This window comes from Podarcis erhardii (assembly GCF_964252035.2).
Source record: "Podarcis erhardii genome assembly, chromosome: 2".
Classification (NCBI taxonomy): Eukaryota; Metazoa; Chordata; class Lepidosauria; order Squamata; family Lacertidae; genus Podarcis; species Podarcis erhardii.
In genome coordinates, this window is record NC_138498.1 from 25,967,279 (window position 1) to 25,987,338 (window position 20,060).

At 43.6% G+C, this 20,060-nt stretch overlaps 1 protein-coding gene across 3 annotated transcripts in view; it reads left to right on the plus strand.

Moving 5' to 3' along the window:
- The window catches only part of KCNJ16 (potassium inwardly rectifying channel subfamily J member 16), a 46,026-nt gene extending 43,545 nt beyond the window's left edge, over positions 1 to 2,481 (plus strand). For all 3 annotated transcript variants that reach the window (XM_081849829.1, XM_081849830.1, XM_081849828.1), the window contains exon 2: positions 628 to 2,481. In XM_081849829.1, the coding sequence (XP_081705955.1) occupies positions 722 to 2,026 (1,305 nt within the window). In that variant the 5' untranslated portion in view covers positions 628 to 721 and the 3' untranslated portion in view covers positions 2,027 to 2,481. The remainder of the gene's footprint in view (positions 1 to 627) is intronic.
- The last annotated feature ends 17,579 nt before the right edge of the window (positions 2,482 to 20,060 follow it).

The window sequence follows — 20,060 nt, forward strand, 5'->3', positions numbered from 1 at the left end:
TTTGTTACTATGTTGAATATGTACAGTATTTAATAAATCAATCTCTTGTGAACTCCCATCATCAATGGCTTTTGGGCTATGCTCCCAAGGCTGATGGGAGCTACAAGGAGCACACAGAGCTGCCAGACCAGAATGCAAAGCCTCTTGTGGCTGTTTTCTCCACCCTGGGCCCCCGAAATGTTCACCATATGGGCTGGATATGCTGAATGGAGCTGAATGAATGAGGTGGTACATGGAGTGTACCGCTTCAAATTACATGTAGGGGTTGCCACTTCTGAACATCTCCATTTGCAACACCCTCCCACCCAACCCCCCACCAGACTTCTGCAAATGGAAATCTAGCACACAGTGGAGAAAGGTTCTAGCCCAGGCCTTCATCTGCTGTGTTGCTTTTCAATTCATAGGTAGAAAAAACACAGGGGAGCACTAAGAAATTCAACGTCTTGCCTGTTACCTGTGGTCACGCTGTACATTTTGCCTTCTCATTCAGCAGTGTCAGATTTCCCAATCTGCAGCAGTGCACACTCCTCATCCATGCTAACCATGCACACCGACACTGATATATATGCTTTTGTATTTACTTAGAGGCAAAAATATGAAATCTTTTCTCTTTGGTTTCATCTGCAGGTTATAAATGAAGAGAACAAGAGCGAGACCAGCTGGTGATTGGCATCTTTAATTGCATCTTCTGAATTAATCACACAGCACAGATTAAAGAAGCATGGCTGAGCCTGGCGAGAAGCTTTTAAGTGTGGAAACGAATAAACTCAGACATGCACACAGCTACCAAGACACAACTTCGATTGGGATTAAAAGAATGCAAAAGCGATTTCTCCAGAAAGATGGAAGCTGCAATGTGTACTTCAAGCACATCTTTGGGGAGTGGGAGAGCTATGTGACCGACATTTTCACCACATTAGTGGACATTCAATGGCGCCATATGTTTGTGATCTTCTCATTGTCCTACATCCTTTCCTGGTTGTTCTTTGGCTTGGTCTTTTGGTTGATTGCACTCCATCACGGTGATTTATCACTCAATGAAGGAACAACCCCTTGTGTTGTCAGTGTCCATAGTTTCACGGGGGCATTCTTATTCTCTCTTGAAACCCAAACAACCATAGGCTATGGATCCCGTTGTGTCACTGAAGAGTGCTCTGTCGCAATCCTGATAGTTATCATACAGTCAGTGTTAGGCTGCATCATTGACACATTCATCATCGGTGCTGCCTTGGCCAAAATGGCCACTGCCCGGAAGCGAGCTCAGACCATCCGCTTTAGCTATCATGCCACAGTAGGCTTAAGAGATGGCAAACTCTGTTTGATGTGGCGGATAGGTGATTTCCGCCCTAATCATATGGTAGAAGGCACAGTGAGAGCCCAGCTCTTGCGGTATGTGGAAGACAGAGTGGGAAGGATGACAATGGAATACAAGGACTTAAAACTGTTAAACGACCAGATCATTGTTGCAACTCCAGTGACCATTATCCACGAAATTAACCAGGACAGCCCATTGTATGATATGGACAGGAAGGCTCTTGCTAAAGACAACTTTGAGATCTTGGTTACATTTGTTTACACTGGAGATTCAACGGGGACATCCCATCAGTCAAGGAGTTCATATGTGCCTCGAGAAATCCTTTGGGGGCACCGGTTCAATGACGTCCTGCAAATGAAGAAGAAGTACTACAAAGTCAACTGCCTCCAATTTGAAGAAACCACAGAGGTTTATGCTCCTTATTGTAGTGCCAAGCACCTAGACAGGAAGGAGCAAGAATACACCACCTTGGAAAAAGCAGTGGATGGAGAACCTGGAACGTCGTCATCTTCTTCTTCCTCTTCATCAGCACCAGCACCAGCACCAAGATTAGGACTAAGAGCCCGGTCCTTTAGTGCTGAAGCATTAATCATCCACTCTGAAATTTCTGAAGAGTCAGCCAAAACTTCTAACCAAGTCAATGTTATGGAGGTGCCGTATGAGAGAGCGCTGGTGACTTTAAGTAGAATCTCAATGGAATCCCAGATCTAACAATCTGTTGCAATGGCTGCTCTTGACTTTGCAGCAGTTTTCAAGGCGCACAAGTTGTGGACCTGGTATCCTCAAATCATAAAACGGAAGAACAGACTCGTTGACACTTCATCGAGACTTCGGTCTAGCTGGTTTTCTTGTTTTAGTAGATAATGCTGATATTATTCATCACCTTTAAAAAAATCATTTTTTTGCAAACAATAGAATTTTGTGCCCTTGTATTTTTAAAAAAGAATGCTTAACAATATTCAGCATCAATACTGAAAATGGAGGATACCTGTTGATAAGAATTTCAAAGTTGCTTTATCACTGAAGCCATGATGTCAGATTATTTGAGTTAAAACTGCTTCAGGACCTTATAGTCCTATGGTTTAGGCGCATTAATTTTGGATTGTTCAGTGTGACTGTCTTTTGGATTAATGTACATTTCAGTAAATTAAAGAATTGCAAAATAATTGATTTGTGTGCTGCAGCATAGCTTGGTAGACTATTTGCCATGTGTACCCTAGGCCCACATCTCATTCAAGTAGCTCTTTTGATTGTACAAAGAGAAGTTAATTAAACTACTTCACATTTTTGTTTATTTGTAAAAACTATATATATATATATACTAGATTTTTATATGGGGGATTTAGGCTTTCTCCGAATTTTCTTTTGCAATTTCTAATAAAATATTTTGAATTCTCCTAAAAATATGTAAAGAATAATTCTTACTCAGAGTTTGAAAAAAGTAGCTAGCTTTGCCAAAGCCATTATGCAAGGCACCTTATTTGCTTCCACTTTCTGTTGATCAGTGATTTATTTGCTACTAGACATTACAAAGATGTGAGGTCTATCACACTCAATTTTATGGCTTGTTCTTATTTAGTTACTTTCATTTCTTTTCAACTACCTAATCATTTCATGTTGAAAATATGTTTAAAAATTGTTCTGCATATCTGGAAAGAGGATTTGTAACTTAGAGATAACGATGTGATAGCTGGTGTACTTTTTTTTTTTAAAAAAGAAAATAATATATAAATATATTTCATCCAACTATTTTGGATCCTCTCTCACTTTGTTCTTCATTCCTAAGCACACAGATAGATCAGACCAATTTTCTTTTCTTTTTGTCTGAAAATTGCATCATTGAACTTTTAAGTTGATGGATCTCAGTTTTCCCTCAGTGCATCCTCATCCTAGGTTCAGATAACCCCTGTTGTCATAATTGGACCTTGCTGCCTAAACAGATTTCCTAGTCTCCCTTGGTTCCATGGTCTGTTGTATTCTTCCTTAGGTTGTAGCCTTCCGTTCTGCAACTGGCAGCCCATAGACCATGTCATACTGTCAGGGACTGGACTGAGGAGGAAATGTGGGGGCCGCCCCTCTTCTCCTGAACCTCCCTGAGAACAAGAGGACAGTATCAATATGGAACAGTGGTTTGCAGAAGGACATGGTTCAGAGACTGCAGAGGGGAAAAGCTGGGAGAAGAAGAGGAGGAAGAAGAAACACCGGGGGAGGGACACCTGACAGACTCGGGGTTTTTTTGAGAGTATTCTGAGCCCCCCTCTCCCAGGTCTGGGCATACATTGAGAGTAGTAGAACAGAAAGCTCAGAGGCAGAAAGCCCAGATCAGCTGGCACAGGGATGATGTAGGATAAGAGAGGCAGAGGGGGTGGCACGCCCAGGGGCAGGCCGAACCACCTATAGGGGTGGGACACACTGCATGGCCTCTGCAGTCTGCCTGCCTCCTCCCACTCAGCCACCCTACAGCTGGGGGGGGGCAGTGGGTGGACCATTTGGACAGTGCGGAGCCTGTGTGTGCCCAAGCCACCACGTCTCTCCCAGGAAAGATGTGTGGCTTGGGCGCGCTGCAGGCCCGGTGGTGAGTGCCGCCCGGCATTTTGTCAGCTCCCTCAGTGGTGACACCTGGGGTGGCCTTCATCAACCGCACCCCCTTCCTCCGCCCCTGAGAGGGTGTTGTGCTTTACTCAGAGCAACACCATTACAGTGATACCTCGGGTTACATATGCTTCAGGTTACAGTCTCCGCTAACCCAGAAATATTACCTCAGGTTAAGAACTTTGCTTCAGGATGAGAACAGAAATTGTGCTCTGGCGGCCCGGTGGCAGTGGGAGGCCCCATTAGCTAAAGTGGTGCTTCAGGTTAAGAACAGTTTCAGGTTAAGAACGGACCTCCGGAACGAATTAAGTACTTAACCCAAGGTACCACTGTATTGAATAGGGACAACATTCCTCTCTCTCTGTGAATACTGAATAAATTACAGTGGATGCTCGGGTTGCGAACGTGATCCATGCAACCCGGAGCATTCACAACCTGCATCTGCACACACATGGGTTGTGATTCAGCGCTTCTGTGCATGCGTGACCACTGAAACCCGGAAATAACCCGTTCCGGTACTTCCGGCGGTCTGTAACCCGAAAGAACGCAACCTGAAGTGGCTGTAACCTGAGGTATGATTGTACGTGGTAAGGACTCTCTGTGTTTATCTGCTTTTTTGGCTGCCACCGCTGGAGGGATAGGATTCTCTGAACCTTGACTCATACCTGCTTTATAACAGGAACCACATACAGTGGTGCCTCGCAAGACGAAAAGAATCCGTTCCGCGATTCTCTTCATCTAGCGGTTTTTTTGTCTTGCGAAGCAAGCCCATTGACAGCTTAGCGGATTAGCGCTATTAGCGGTCTAGCGGCTTTTAGCGATCAGCTGAGAAGCGGCTTAGCGGCTTAGGAAAAGGGCGGAAAAAGCGGGGGGGAAACCGCGGGAACTTGCAAGATTTTTTCGTCTTGCGAAGCAACCCCATACAGAAATTCGTTTAGCGAAGCGCCTCCAAAACGGAAAACCCTTTCGTCTAGCGGGTTTTCCGTCTTGCGAGGCGTTTGTCTTGTGGGGCACCACTGTATAGAGGAATATATGTAGAGATGCCTTGCACTGAAACAGGCTGTTGGGTCATTGTTTGCTCTGACTGAAGGAAGCTCCCCAGGACTTCGGACAGAAATCTTTTCCATCAACACTACAAGTTCCTTCTAACAGGACATGCCAGAATTAAACCTGAGAACTCTTGTCATGCAAGCCTTGTGCCAGGTAAGTACAGTATAATAATAAAATATTATTATGGCAGCCAGGAGTCATGGGAACAGATCTATAGCAGTGGCTTAAGGGTGTGACTAACTTGGGAATATTAACTAACCTTACTGCCTTCTGGTCCCACCAGCCTCTACTTTCTTGCCAAATCTCTACATCATGGGTACAAAACATAATAATACCCCAAAACAAAAATAAAGTAAATGCAGACAGCAAGGGATGCTAGGAAACTAATTTGAGAAGCACGTTGCTAAAAACCTTAAGACCAGCAACAGGAAGCTCTTTAAATACATTGGTGGCAGGAGATCATCTAAAGAAGCAGCTGAACCCTTGGATGACAAGGGAGTGAACTGTGAGCTAAAGGAGCACAAGGAGATTGCAGAGAAGTTGAATTAATTCTTTGCATCTGTTTTCACAGAAGAATATATAGGGCAGATGGTACCTGAACTAACGTTTGCAGGATTGGAGTCTCAGGAACTGAGGTAGACAGCAGTGATGAGAGATGAAATCCTAGACCTAAAACAAAAACTGAAAAATTGCTGGGTCCACACGGCATCTACCCAAGACCAGCCCAGAAATCATTAAACCATTAGATGTCCAGGAAGGTCTGAACACGTTACACCCCTTTTTCCCATGTGAGCTCAAATCATTGAAGAAATTTGCTTCATATCTCGATGGATTCCAATATCATGCACCACACTGAAATCAGAAGAATGAATTCAAAGTATTGCCCCTACTTGATAAGTCCTGAAACACTGGTCTGGATTTCTGCTGTTAAGACCAATTCTTCCTCAATTTTGAAGCACCCCTTTAAAAAAATGTGGGGTTGGACTAGATGACCCTTTGATGATGACCCTTTTAGTCACTTCCAAATCTACAATTTTACAATTCATAAGAGGTCAAGAGGCATTGACTCTTAAGCATTGACTCTTATACAGAGTGGAGAGAAAGTCCTGCAGTTTCCCAAAGAATCTTGCCAGACTGCATGAACAGTTTCTGTACATTTCCAAAATATGTTTTCACTTCAGGGCTCTTCACCATAGCATGGATCCCACATAGGTTCAGAGAGTGCACACTGCAGGGAGAAAACAATGCCTGACGATTTTCATTCTGAATTCCAGTTCTTTTGCTCCCAGGCATATTTGAAGCACTGTCATACTTTTGGCCCCCTACAGTTTTGCAACTATACCTTGCAATCCCGGCTTATAAATCCCACAGCTGTAAAACAATTTACTTCCACAATACAACCAGGTAGTAGCAGCAAGAAAGGAACTCTGTGGCACAGACTGCAAAGCAGACGCAAACACAGTGGGAAAGTTGCTAGATCAAATGTACACAGAGTTGGGTTTAAAAAAATGGAATGGAATGGAACTATAGCTGCCATAAACTATAATCCTAGGGACACATGGGTGCTGCTTGCTCGAGGTTTATTGAATAAAATACTTGCAAATCTGTGATCATGCTCATCATTCTCCCACCTATGCAGAAGTGTGGGATTATTTTTAATTTAACTGAAGGGTTCCATTGTGCTAGCTGGGGTATGAAAGTGTGTGGGTAAACTCATTTGTGCTTTGCAGGCTATGGTACAATATCCTTCTGTTCCATTCAAACTTACGGGGTACGTTAATATGTAAACTTTCAGAGAAAAGATGGATAGTTCACTGCTTACTACATTCACTAGTTACCATATTATGGGTAAAAGGCAAAACAGAAAACTGTCTTCTCAAAAGTAGAAGCGTGAGATGATAGCTCTCCGTTTTTATTTATTTTTAAAACACATATCCCATCCCCCCTACAAAGAAACTAAATGCATCTTGCAAAAAACAAAGATATACAGAAATACAAGGGTAAGGTGGTATGTTTATGACTGACTTCATACTAACATCGTATCTTTACAATACATAACAAATAGGCAAAAAAAGTTGTTTTAAAGGGTGTTGTGCCAGAGTCTGTTCAAGAGATTTCTACAAGTAACTAGTGGCAATGATAGGGAGAAAGAGAGACTGGCTTCCCTATCTGTCTCTTTGGAGGGATGTTTTTAAATGTGAATGGGCAATAATAGAATCTAAATGATGTGGAAAGTAACAAAGACTTTTCTCACCAGCACATTAACTGTTCTAAGGGAATTCTGCCTGCCTCATATTCTTGAGACATGGAGAGAGTTTGTGAGTCCCACCCTAGAGCTCCATGGCATTGAGGAAGTACCCCTTCATCTTCCAGAAGATGCCTCATTGTGTTCATTCCCATTTTCAGCTATCTACCAAAAAGGTGGTGAAAGGCCCTGGAGCCCTGATCACTCTGCCAAGGCCAGTGTGATGTCAATGGGTGTGGGGAAACCAAGAGTCCAATGCCAATCCTGCATTCAACCGAGCCTGCATTGAACCAAGGGCAGACAGGAAGCTTCTGTCTAGGACACAATGGAAGGTGCAGTGGACAACAGTGTGTAGCCATTCTCTAAAGCTGAGTGGGTGGACTGGCAGGAACACTGGATTGGCTGTGCCAGTGCTCCTGGGTTGCCATATCTTGAAGAGCAAAAAAGAGGACACCCCAAGCCACTGCCAGCCTGAGCTGGCAAAAGAGATGCACAGGTGAGCGGGGATGCCACCACTGTGCCTGCACGCATCTTTTCCCAGCTCGGGCTGGCAGTGGCTGAGGCATGCAGAGTAGCCCAAGCCTGAGCCTGAATTGCCCGAGCCCAAATACCCTGGACATTTCCTTTAAAATGTAAACATCTGCCCAGATGGACATGTTGCCCCCCCCCCCAGAGGATATGTCCGGGTTTTCCCGGACGTATGGCAACCCTATCCCGCACAGCCCCAATCTTCCTTTCTCTGTCCCAGTAAGCTGCAGGCCGCTGCTGCTGGGAAGATAATGTTGTGACTCTGCTCCACACAGCAAGCCAGTTTTGTCCTCAAGGGTTTTGGGGCTTTGAACAGAATGCTTGAGGAGCACAAATACTTTTGAGAAGGGAGCAGTGGGCATACATCCCTAACATTCAACACAATAATGTTTAGAAATACGCTTTGAAACCTATGCCCCTTGAGGAGTCAGAATCATCAACCTGTTCCTTGCTTCACATCTAACCATTGCTGACATTCAAGTTTGCTCAAAACTCTTGTGCAATGGAATTGTGGGTTTCTTGAAAGCTCCAAATCCCCAAACCAATCTGACTTGTCATACTTAATTTTTTCCTAGTGTTAGTTTCACTTTTCTAGGCAAAGAAGGAGGGAATCTCTGAGTTTTACATAGTTCCATGGAGGTTGTGGTTGGTTTGTTTTGTTGCTCTGTTTGATTTTTCTTAAAGGTAGATACTTTTACATGAATCCCAATTCTTCTTTTTCATACTGGAGTGCCCCACCATGTCAAAAGAGCAGGGACAGAAACAAACATGCAAAAGACCCGTTCTCCTAACCTGGGCTCTCTCGCAGCCGCTTAATGGTGGGATATTGTGGGTCATCAGTCCGCCACCTTGTGGACATTAAAAAAACACGGGATTCAACATGCACAGAATAGTTCAGTGTGTTTGATTTATGCTTCGGGATGAGGCATTCAGAGAATCATTGCTGGGAAGCACTTACTAGTGGAAAAAATGGCTCACTCTGATTCTTGCTTCACACCCCAGGGAAAGTTTTTGCTTCTTAGGGTCCCAATGGCCTCATTATCCGAGTACTGTACATACTGAAGATAGAACAAAGGTGCAGACTGGCCTGCCACCCAAATGCACGTTCAAAGCCTCCTTCTCCTCCAGGGAGTTCTTCAAATATGTCACTGCATTGTCCAATGCATGACTGAAGCATGCAGAAGCTCACGGAAACCAAGAGGCTTAAGCAGACTTAACCTTTATGGACTGACCTCAAAGGGGCATATAGTGTGCACTCCGAACTACGAGGTGACTTAGGGTGATTCAAGGCAGACTCAGGTCTCACTACAAACAAGGCGTGTCGAGGCAGATTGGGGACTCTCCTACTTTCCAAGTAACTCTGCAGCATCAGTTCTTCCAACCTCCGCCCAAAAGACCGGACATTTTCTTTTCTGAGAAACTTCTCCAAGTTACCTGAGGAAACTCTCAGAGCTCACGAGAGGAGCCAGTGGAGAGCAGGGAGGTGTGGTGGAGAATGGAGGGTCTTTTGTTTTGATGTATGGGCCTAGTTTTTAATCACAATTACATTGTTTTCTGAGGACACTCCAATCACCGTGATTGGGGGGGGGGAGGGATAGTGAAGTAAAGTTATTGATCATGTGGGTCCTCTGAGTAGTCAGTCAGTCAGTCAGTCAGTCAGTCAGTTTAATTGCACATAGCCAAAGGCTGCCACAATGTATACAGGATCATTCAACAATTAAAAGAAAATATGCTGGATTAATACAAAAAACTTAAAACATTTATATTATCAAGACATTACCTACTCTACTCTACTCTACTCTACTCTACTCTACTCTACTCTACTCTACTCTAAACAGAGCTATAAAAGTACCTTAATATACAGGTTAAGACAATAAAATTTATAGGGACCTCTGAGTCTCGCTGTGAGAAGAGAAGATAAGTCGCAAAGTTTGACTATTGTGGTGGTCCACTTCTTTCCCTTCCTCTCTCCCCTTCATGGAGGATCCTTTGGGAGGGGGACAATGGGGGGGGATGACTTTTTGATTTTTTTGAGCCATGGAAAAAAAGAACCTAGCACGACAGCCTCTGGACCTATTTGTTTGCACTCCGGCAGGTTTCTTAAGTAGGGACACGTCCGTCATGCCCCCAGTTTTGAAATTGACCTCTGTGGGTGGGGAAACTGGGGGAAGAAAATGTGGTTTCCATCCCCCCCCCCCAGTGTGAAATCTGCCCTTGCAATAGAACTGCTGCACTTTTCTTTCTGGAATTTGCCAGGCTTCATCCCCTTGGAAGGAGATGGATTTTCCAGTGGATAAAACAGACAATGCTGTTGAGGCCCTCGTTTCACTATGGAATGGCAAGACTCATCGGACCATTGACACCATCGCTGTCTCAAGCACATTGGAGCCCATTTGGTTCCTTGGTATATGAGGAGCTGCAGTCAAGGAAATGGACTAGGAGATAATTTTGGCATCTGATCTATACAAACCCACTGATTCCCACAGTAGTTTAATACAGTGGTACCTTGGGTTTCATACGCTTCAGGTTACATACACTTCAGGTTACAGACTCCGCTAACCCAGAAATATTACTTCGGGTTAAGAACTTTGCTTCAGGATGAGAACAGAAATTGTGCTCCGGTGGCGAGGCGGCAGCAGGAGGCCCCATTAGCTAAAGTGGTGCTTCAGGTTAAGAACAGTTTCAGGTTAAGAACAGTTTCAGGTTAAGAACAGACCTCCAGAATGAATTAAGTACTTAACCTGAGATACCACTGTATACTCCCTGTAGCCGGGGCGTAGAGCCTGTGGCACTCCACATGTTATTAGACTACAACTCCCATGATCCATGGCAATTAGCCCTGAAGACTGATGGGAACTGGGGTCAAACAATATCCAGAGGACTGTGGGTTCACTATTGCTGCTATATATCAAACTACAGTGGTACCTGTAATTCGTTCTGGAGGTCTGTTCTTAACCTGAAATTGTTCTTAACCTAAAGCACCACTTTAGCTAATGGGCCTCCGGCTGCCCCTGTGCCGCCAGAGCATGATTTCTGTTCTCATCCTGAAGCAAAATTCTTAACCCGAAGTACTATTTCTGGGTTAGTGGAGTCTGTAACCTGAAGCGTCTGTAACCCAAGGTACCATTGTACTGGTGCAAATGGCTTCTATTAAAGTCACTATGAATAGTAGTTATATTATTTATAGATTAATTAATATCAATCATGGCTGTATATGGCAAGCGGTCACTGGCTTTGTATACAAACTGTATGTAGGGAGCATTTATTGCATAAATTCAGTCCCTTGCTATTGAGCCAGTAACCAATTGTGCCGTGTTATTCAACCTGAGAAATAGAACTTGATGAAAAATCTGATAATCAGTTTGGTTCAATTGCTCACTGTCAACACACAGCACATTAAACTTAGCTAAGTAGGTGATGCCATGAATACCAAGTCTTGAATTCCCTGACTGACAGCATAACATTTCCATTCCTATTATACATATATAGAAGCAGAAGGTTGTCAGGGGTTGTTTGTTTGGCCAGGCTCAATGTATAAGCAAGTTAATACCGGTTGCACTCTACAAGGAACATCTCAAAGACAGCAACAATCTATTTGTGGCACAACATAGTGACACCAAGGGAGTATCTATTACAAGAAACTAAATGCTGCCCATCTACTTACACTTGCACACTGCGATAAAAGAGGAATGATGTTTCAGTACTTTTAATCAAACCTTTTAACAAAGCCAAATGAGGTTGTTTACAATGATTTCCAGCTCAATAGCATGCATGCTGAGCTCCTATTGCGTATTCAAGCCACAAGCCATGGAAAAATAATAATGGTTCTGAGCATGCTTGATACACAGCTGTGCACTATACAGTCATATGCACACATATTTGTGCATTGGCCACAGCCAAACACAGAGTTAAGCTTCCTCAAGACCACTGAAATCACAATCATGGGAATAGTGGTTGTCCATACACTCAACTCCTACTTAAAGGTAAAGGGACCCCTGACCAATAGGTCCAGTCACGGATGACTCTGGGGTTGCGGCGCTCATCTCGCTTTATTGGCTGAGGGAGCCAGCATACAGCTTCTGGGCCATGTGGCCAGCATGACTAAGCCGCTTCTGGTGAACCAGAGCAGTGCACGGAAATGCCGTTTACCTTCCCGCCGGAGCAGTACCTATTTATCTACCTGCACTTTGATGTGCTTCCGAACTGCTAGGTTGGCAGGAGCTGGGACCGAGTAATGGGAGCTCAGCCTGTTGCGGGGATTCGAACCGCCAACCTTTTGATCGGCAAGCCCTAGGCTCTGTGGTTTAACCCACAGCGCCACCTGCGTCCCTTAGCAGGTATTAAATCATTACTATTTGGCCTAATTCGGCCGAATTGCTACTATTAAGATGAATGTATTGCCTAGAATGTTATTTTTATTTCAGACGTTGCAGATCTTGGACAAGATGGACTGTTTCAAGAAGTGGCAGAAAGATATATCAAAATTTGTCTGGCAGGGCAAAAAGCCCAGAATAAAATTTAAGATCTTAACTGATGCAAAAGATAGAGGGGGGTTTGCCCTGCCGGACTTAAGACTTTATTATGAATCGGCAGCTTTCTGCTGGCTGAAACACTGGCTACTTCTTGAGAACACAGACATTTTGGATCTGGAAGGGTACGATAATAACTTTGGCTGGCATGCATACTTATGGTACGATAAGGCAAAGGTGTATAAAGGTTTCAAAAATCATATTGTTAGGAAAGCATTATATAATGTTTGGATCCGATATAAAGATCTGTTGGAAAGTAAAACTCCCAGGTGGCTGTCACCAATGGAAGCCAAGGAGGTGAAAAAACTTAATATGGATTCTAAATGGCCAAAATATTGTGAAATCTTAGAACATGATGGTGAAAGAGTTAAACTTCAGAGTTATGAGAAATTAAAGTCCAAAGTTCGAGATTGGTTGCACTATCATCAGATAAATGAGACATTTAAACAGGATAGGAAAATAGGATTTCAGAAAGAGAGGTCAAAATTAGAAACAGAACTGTTAGAACCCAATACTAAGAATTTGTCAAGAATGTATAATTTGCTGTTGAAATGGAATACACAGGATGAAATGGTGAAATCAGCTATGATTAAATGGGCACAAGACATCGGTCATGACATTATGTTTGCTGACTGGGAACAGTTATGGACCACTGGTGTTAGATTTACCACATGTAATGCTTTGAAAGAAAACATAATGAAAATGATCTATAGGTGGTACATGACCCCAGTCAAGCTTGCAAAAATCTATCATTTGCCCAATAATAAATGTTGGAAATGTAATGAGACTGAAGGTACTTTTTACCACCTTTGGTGGACCTGCCCGAAGATTAAAGCTTTTTGGGAAATGATCTATAATGAAATTAAGAAAGTCCTTAAGTGGACCTTTCCTAAGAAACCTGAGGCTTTTCTCTTGGGCATGGTTGGCCAACTGGTGTTAAAGAGGGACAGGATTTTTTTTATGTATGCTACCACAGCAGCAAGAATTCTTCTGGCAAAGTATTGGAAGATGCAAGAACTACCTACTCTGGAAGAATGGCAAACAAAGGTGACGGACTTTATGGGCCTGGCTGAGATGACTGGCAGAATCCGCGACCAGGGGAAGGAGACAGTGGAAGAGGACTGGAAGAAATTTAAAATATATCTTAAAAACTGTTGTAAAATTGAGGAGTGTTAAGATGTCAAGGGGTAAGAAGCAGAGAATTACAGCTGTAATTAACAAATTAAAGAAAACTTAATGAAAGGGAATTATAGATAAATTGACTAAAGGGTTGCTAAAGAATCGTAAAACAAGGATGCAGTGATGGGGAGGTATGGGGAAGTCGAAGGAAAGAAGGTGCATGAAAATAAGATTATGAAGTTATACATGTTTAAATGTTTTGTATGTTTTTGTTTTGTGTTTCGCTTGTCTTTATTATGTGTTTGGAAAATGAATAAAAATTATTATTAAAAAAAAATTAAATCATTACTATTTAACAAGACAGTAGAATGCCCTCTTCCACCTTGGTCTTCTGATGCATGGAATTTCTTCACAGTCCAAGCTGATCCTCCAAAAAGGGTCTCATGGTCTCCTCTGAACTGAATAATCCACACTGAAAGAAGTCTGTCTGGGGGAGCACATCCCAGCAGTGGTGCTGAGAGATTATTCTTTAGCCTCTTGGCCACTAACCCATGGGGCCTCTCAAGGGCAATTTTTATCCCTGATAGGGTATTTAACATTTACATAAAGACACAGAGAGAGGTCACCTGGAAAACTGGCCTGAGTTGTCACCAATACGTGAGTGCCTCACTTCTTTTAATTTGAATCTAGGGAACCAGTAAAAATTCTGAATCAGTGTCTGCAATCGGTGGAGGATTAGATACGGGCTAAAACATTGAACAGCAGAGGTGCTTTGGGTCAACAGGAAAGTTAATCTGGGATTAAGTGTACACAGTCTGTTTTGGACCAGTTTTGAACCATGTTAGTACTCCTAGAACTGGTTTTGTTCCTGGACATTCAAGTGTTGCTGTGAGTAGTAGCATGGCCCTGCATCGTGCACCAGCGTCATCTTTTTCTAGAAAGTATTCCTAGTCCAACATCCAGACTGGATGACTCTCCTGAAAAGCATACTGAAACTCCAGCATGTGCAGAATGCTGCAGCTCATGTCATGAGATGCCCTTTAATTAATCAATTTGGATCACCAGTACAGAGGAGATTTCTGTGGGGAAGTCAGAAGCAGGGATGACAGAGCATAGCCATATTTGTGGTCTGGAGGAGGAGATGGTGTTCTTCCAGGAATACTGAGATGTAGGGTTGTTCTGTGTCCTATATTGCAGACGATAATCATTTGCCAGGCAGGGGATAGTCTTCTGTCTAAATGTGCCTGCTATTCAAAGGGTTCTGCACTCCACATCCAGTTTAAAGATAAAGAGGATAAAATAAAGAACCCTAAGAAGGGAGATCAGGGAAGGCCTTGAAGTTGCTCAACAACTGGTAAACAGCTGGATAACAGACTGAGCAAAAGGTGTTTAAAGGGACCCAAGGCCTTCTGCCATATCCAGAATTTGCTCCCTAGTAACGATGCTTAGGAAGAAAATTGCAGAGAACTCATCAGCTGAAAACCATTTGAATTTTAGATAGCACATTTTACATTTCCATTCATCTGGAAAACAAACTCCTAATGAATCATTATGCCAATCTAAAATGGCCACTTATGGGAAAGGTGAATGGCAATCTGATCAAAAAGTTTTCGCAATTCAGCTGCATTGCCTTCACCTTTCTAGAGAAATATGTTAGCATTTCACGGTCTTTAAAATAGAAATGTTTCAGGTACCAAAGATCAATTGGGCAAGGAAAAACAGACTTTAGAAGGCTATTTTCAGTGAAAAGCGAATGAATAAGAAGTGTTCTTTTAAAAATCAATTGCTTCCTGTTTTTTACTTCTTGTTTCTGAATCTGCTACCTTCATATAGTAGCATCCGAAAATGCCGAAACTTGCCACTTCATGCTTATGAGTATAGCTGCAGAACCTGCAGGTTGAGATATGCTTTGTATCTTTCACAGCAAACCATTCTGCTAAGAATGTTCTTGATCCTTAAGAACAGGGAAAATAGTGAATTAAAAAAAAGAATGTTCTTGATCTTTTTTTCCTGTTTGAATACATGGTAAGAATATGACATTACACTTTGCCCGTTCAACCTTTGTAACCCATAAATTGCTAATAGGATTTGGGCATTACCCCAATTAATGTAAGACAATCAAAGCTGACTTTTATACCATTAAAGGTGATTATAAATATAATGCCTGACTCATGCCTACTGGCTGCAGTAGGAGGAAGGATGATCAGTAACATGGAAAAAGTTACCGTATTTTTTGCTCTATAAGACACACTTTTTCCCTCCTAAAAAGTAAGGGGAAATGTGTGTGTGTGTCTTATGGAGCAAATGCAGGCAGGAAGCTCTGCTCAGTGCTCCTATTAAAGAGCCGTGTGGAGTATGTGTGTGGCTCTTGGGGGCTTTTCCCCGAGGAGGGAGAAGGGCAGCCCGTCAGTCCCTTCTCCCTCATCGGGGAAAAGCCCCCAAGAGCTGCACACGTGCTCCACATGGCTCTTTAAAGGGAGCGTGGCTCTTGCGGGCTTCTCCGCAAGGTGGGGGAAGAGACTGAGGGGCTGCCCTCTGTCCCTTCCCCCACCTCCTGCAAAAGCCAGCAAGAGCCATGTGGGGCCTGCAGTGCGCCTGAGCCATGCATCTCTCCTGGGAATGATGCAATGGCTTGGGTACCCGCAGGCTCCGCATGGCCCCAGATGATCCGCCTGCCACCTCTCCCTCAGCTGAGTGGGAGGAGGCAGGCAGATTCCTTGGAGGTCCCACAGAGCGTTCTGCCCTAGGCGCCTGATTGGCTTGCTCCACCACTGATTATATGAGAGGCCCTGCGGAATATTTCAGTTAGGAATGTGAAGAGAGGAAACTGCTTTCTTAAATATCAGGCAAGACCTATTGCTTTTAAGCTTGTGTGCTATTTAAGCCAACGTCTAAGACCTTATTATCAAACAGGTAAAGTTCCTCATACTCCACACAAGCTTATCGTTTGAGTTCCTGGTTCTTTGTGAGAAAGTGGCTTTGTTCAACAAACTTTTGAGAACCTCAACAATCAGCGTGCGGGTTTGCCACAGGCAGAGAACTCTGCTTTGATTCAAATTCAAACAAAGTGCACACAAATAATAATAATAAAAAGCTTGGAAACCAGGAAAAGACAATTACGGTTGTGTTCACCTCCACTCTACATCTTCATTTTCATGCAACCTTTTTGAGTAGTAGAACTAGCATCTGGGGGGTTTAAGGAAGAGGATGAAAGCACATTCACACACTGTGCCATGTGTAAATTGCTGGCTCTTAACCCTATTCCTTCCAGGAATTGTCAGCTCACTTATGTCAGCTCAGGAGAGGGGGAAGGGTATGTTCCCACCACTCCAGCAACTTTTATTAACCATTAGCTTGGTTTCCCTTGGTACACACGAAACAAAATCAATCGTTTCCTTTTATAAAAAGTATTATACCCACTGAATTTCAGTAGGTCTGGAACAATAAGTGCTCACACAGTCTCCTCGCTTCCTAGTCTTTGAAGATAATGCATTTAGCACCCATTAGGACACACTGTCCTTCCAAACTATTTCAGCAAAGACTTTTATTGGAAGGTAGATGGCATCTTTCACTTATGGTTGTCATCTTTTTACTGCCCTGGCTACCACTGCTTCCTATGCCAAGGCAGTTTCTCTTTCCCTTTCTCGCTGTTTTCTTTTTCTAATCCAATTTCCATTAATGGGAGGGAATTAATTAAGGCAGCTGTAGGGTTGACAGAGTTTAGGGCCCATTGTTTGGGCCTGTCTGGCAAATGAAGAGGCTTATTTATGACCTTCCAAATCCTGTTCCACTGCTAACACTCCATTTCTCATTGCCAGCATCTACAAACGGTGCTTATTTATTTGCTTATGTATTTATAATCCACACTTTCATACAAAATATATCACGGCAGTGTACAACATATAAGAATTAAGTCAGCCCAAAGGATTCGTTAAAACCATCAATAAATACTGATTGGATGAAAAAGAGAAAATCCATAGTGCATAGGCCTGTCAAAACAATATGGTGGGGAGTTGCAGGGCCTGCCACACTCAAGGCTTGGCTCCTAGTGAAAGCTTCCGCCAATCTTGCAGTTTGAAAGCATCCCAGTGCAAGTAGATAAATAGGTGCAGGGCTGTCTTTACCCAAGGGTGCAAGGGGTGAGGGGCACCCGGGTGCTAAATTCTGGGGGGTGCCAGGTGCTCGCTGCTGAAGCCGCCTAAGCTCTTAACTATCTACCTGTTATGAAATATTAAATAATTTTGATCAAGCTAGAAAAACAAAATACATATATACCTAGGTACTACCAAAATGTATACCTATTGTTTCACTAAAGGACTTTCGACTTTGTGCACTCATTTACCAAAGACGTGCCACGCCAGCAGTGGCGCTTGTCATTAACAACGGCAGTGCTTGTCACACTCAGTGATGGCGCTTGTCATTCTCAACAGCGCCACGCACGCGAAATTAACTCTTACATCAAAATATTATGTTACGTATTGTATTGAGCTGCTATGCGGCAGCGGGGTCAGCGGCACCTTTGACATGACTGATGTTTCTCCTAAGTAGGTGCCTAAACAATACTTATAAGTTTAAGTGTGGTGGTGTTAATTTGAGGGCTAAACTAAATTTGGGGGCGCTGGGTGGATCTTTGCGCCCCGACGGCGCACATGCTAAAGACAGCGCTGAATAGGTACCGCTGCGGCCTGCAGGTAAATGGTGTTTCTGTGTGCTCTGGCTTCTGTCAGGGTGTTCCGTTGCACCAGAAGCTGTTTAGTCATGCTGGCCAAGTGACTTGGAAAGCTGTCTGTGGACAAACACCGGCTCCGTTGGCCTGAAAAGTGAGATGAGTGCCGCACCTCATAGTCACCTTTGACTGGACTTAACTGTCCAGGGGTCCTTTACCTTTTACCTTACCCTAGTGAAAACCAACCAAAGCTCTGGGATGTGCGGAACCACTAGAAGTGCCCCATGAGAGGGCTTGGTGATTGAGGTGGAGCATAAGGAATCAGATGGTCCTTAAGGGATGTGCTTCTGACTCAATTCTTTGGGCCGAGTAAATTAGCACAAGTGCCTTGAACCTGCCCTTGCAGAGCTTTCCACTCTGTTGCTCTGTTCTGCACTTATTCGGCTTCCAACAGCCCCTGAAATGACATTAGGGTTGATTCATTACTTTTCTATGTGCTTCTTTTTCTAATGGCGTCATATTTACTAATGGCAGATTCCAAATGCCTATCCTTATGTAGCTGAAACAGCACCAGCCATACACAAGAGGAAGACTTGGGGAAACCACAAGTTTTTCAGAAGCACCAATAATAATAATAATCCTCACTTCTGTGCAAATAAGGGGTGTGGTTGGCGCTGTGGGTTAAACCACAGAGCCTAGGGTTTGCCGATCAGAAGTTCGGTGGTTCGAATCCCTGCAACGGGGTGAGCTCCCGTTGTTCGGTCCCTGCTCCTGCCCACCTAGCAGTTTGAAAGCATGTCAAAGTGGAAGTAGATAAATAGGTACCACTCCGGCGGGAAGGTAAACGGCGTTTCCGTGCGCTGCTCTCACCCAGAAGCTGTACGCTGGTTTGCTAGGCCAGTAAAGTGAGATGAGCGCCGCAACCCCAGAGTCGTCCGCGACTGGACCTAATGGTCAGGGTCTCCCTTTACCTTTACCTATGCAAATAATCCTAAAGTATTAAACAAACAAACAAGTACTGAATGATGACTCAGCACACTTAAAGGGCACACAGTATTGATTGTCAGGGAGAGAAAATGGAAAACTCAGGGTGGTGGTGGTGGAATAGAGCGTACAGCTGAAGCTTTGACCAGCAGCATCCCATGCGGCAATGTTTTGTTCTAGGTCCCAATTATACTAATTCCAATTAGAGCAGCAAACTGAAGGATAAGAAGAAGGGAATTCCTGTCTATATCTGCTATAGCTGTACAGCAGGGGTGGGGGAGAAATTTGATTCTGTTGCAGGAACCCCCCCCCATCATTCAGTTTGTACAAACTCGACACACACACACACACGACATATGCGATGCTTCATTTAATGAAACTTCCATGAGCATACCAACACGTCCGCAGTGAGCCCTGCCCAGTTGGCATGCCAACCTTGATGGTCCTAGACAGAAGATCATTACACTCACAAAGGACCTGCATATGGAAATGGATTCAGTACGGACTGAAACAAAGGACAGTGACTAGCCCTTCCCTTTGGGGGCAGGAAACAGTGAACTCCTCTTTGTCCTCAGGAATGTAATCATGAGGAGGGGGAAAGGAGGAACCGGACAGGTGACAAGACACTCAGATTACCATCACAATTCCTCCCTGAACCCCTCCTCTTTGTGATGTGTCAATGATGTAGTCATGATGTAGTTATGATGTAGTCTTAGGGGTGTAGCATGGGGGATTAGTAGCTAAAAAAAGTTGGGGTCTTCTTTTGTTCAGGGCTTCCATCTTGCTTCATCCTGTAGTGAGTTGGAGTCCTGTCATGACAGTCTCAATAAATACCAAGCCTACTGTCTGCTGTTTTGCTCCAATTGTCCTGGTTGGTGTCTTTGCTTTTTGTCCAAGGGAGCCCTCGGATTTCTCCATTAACAATTCACTTGTATTTATAGGTGTACATACCTAATTCACACTTTTCACAATAATACACAGCTTAAGCACAGCCTTTTTTTGGTATAAAAAAATGTGTATTTCTGAATTTTG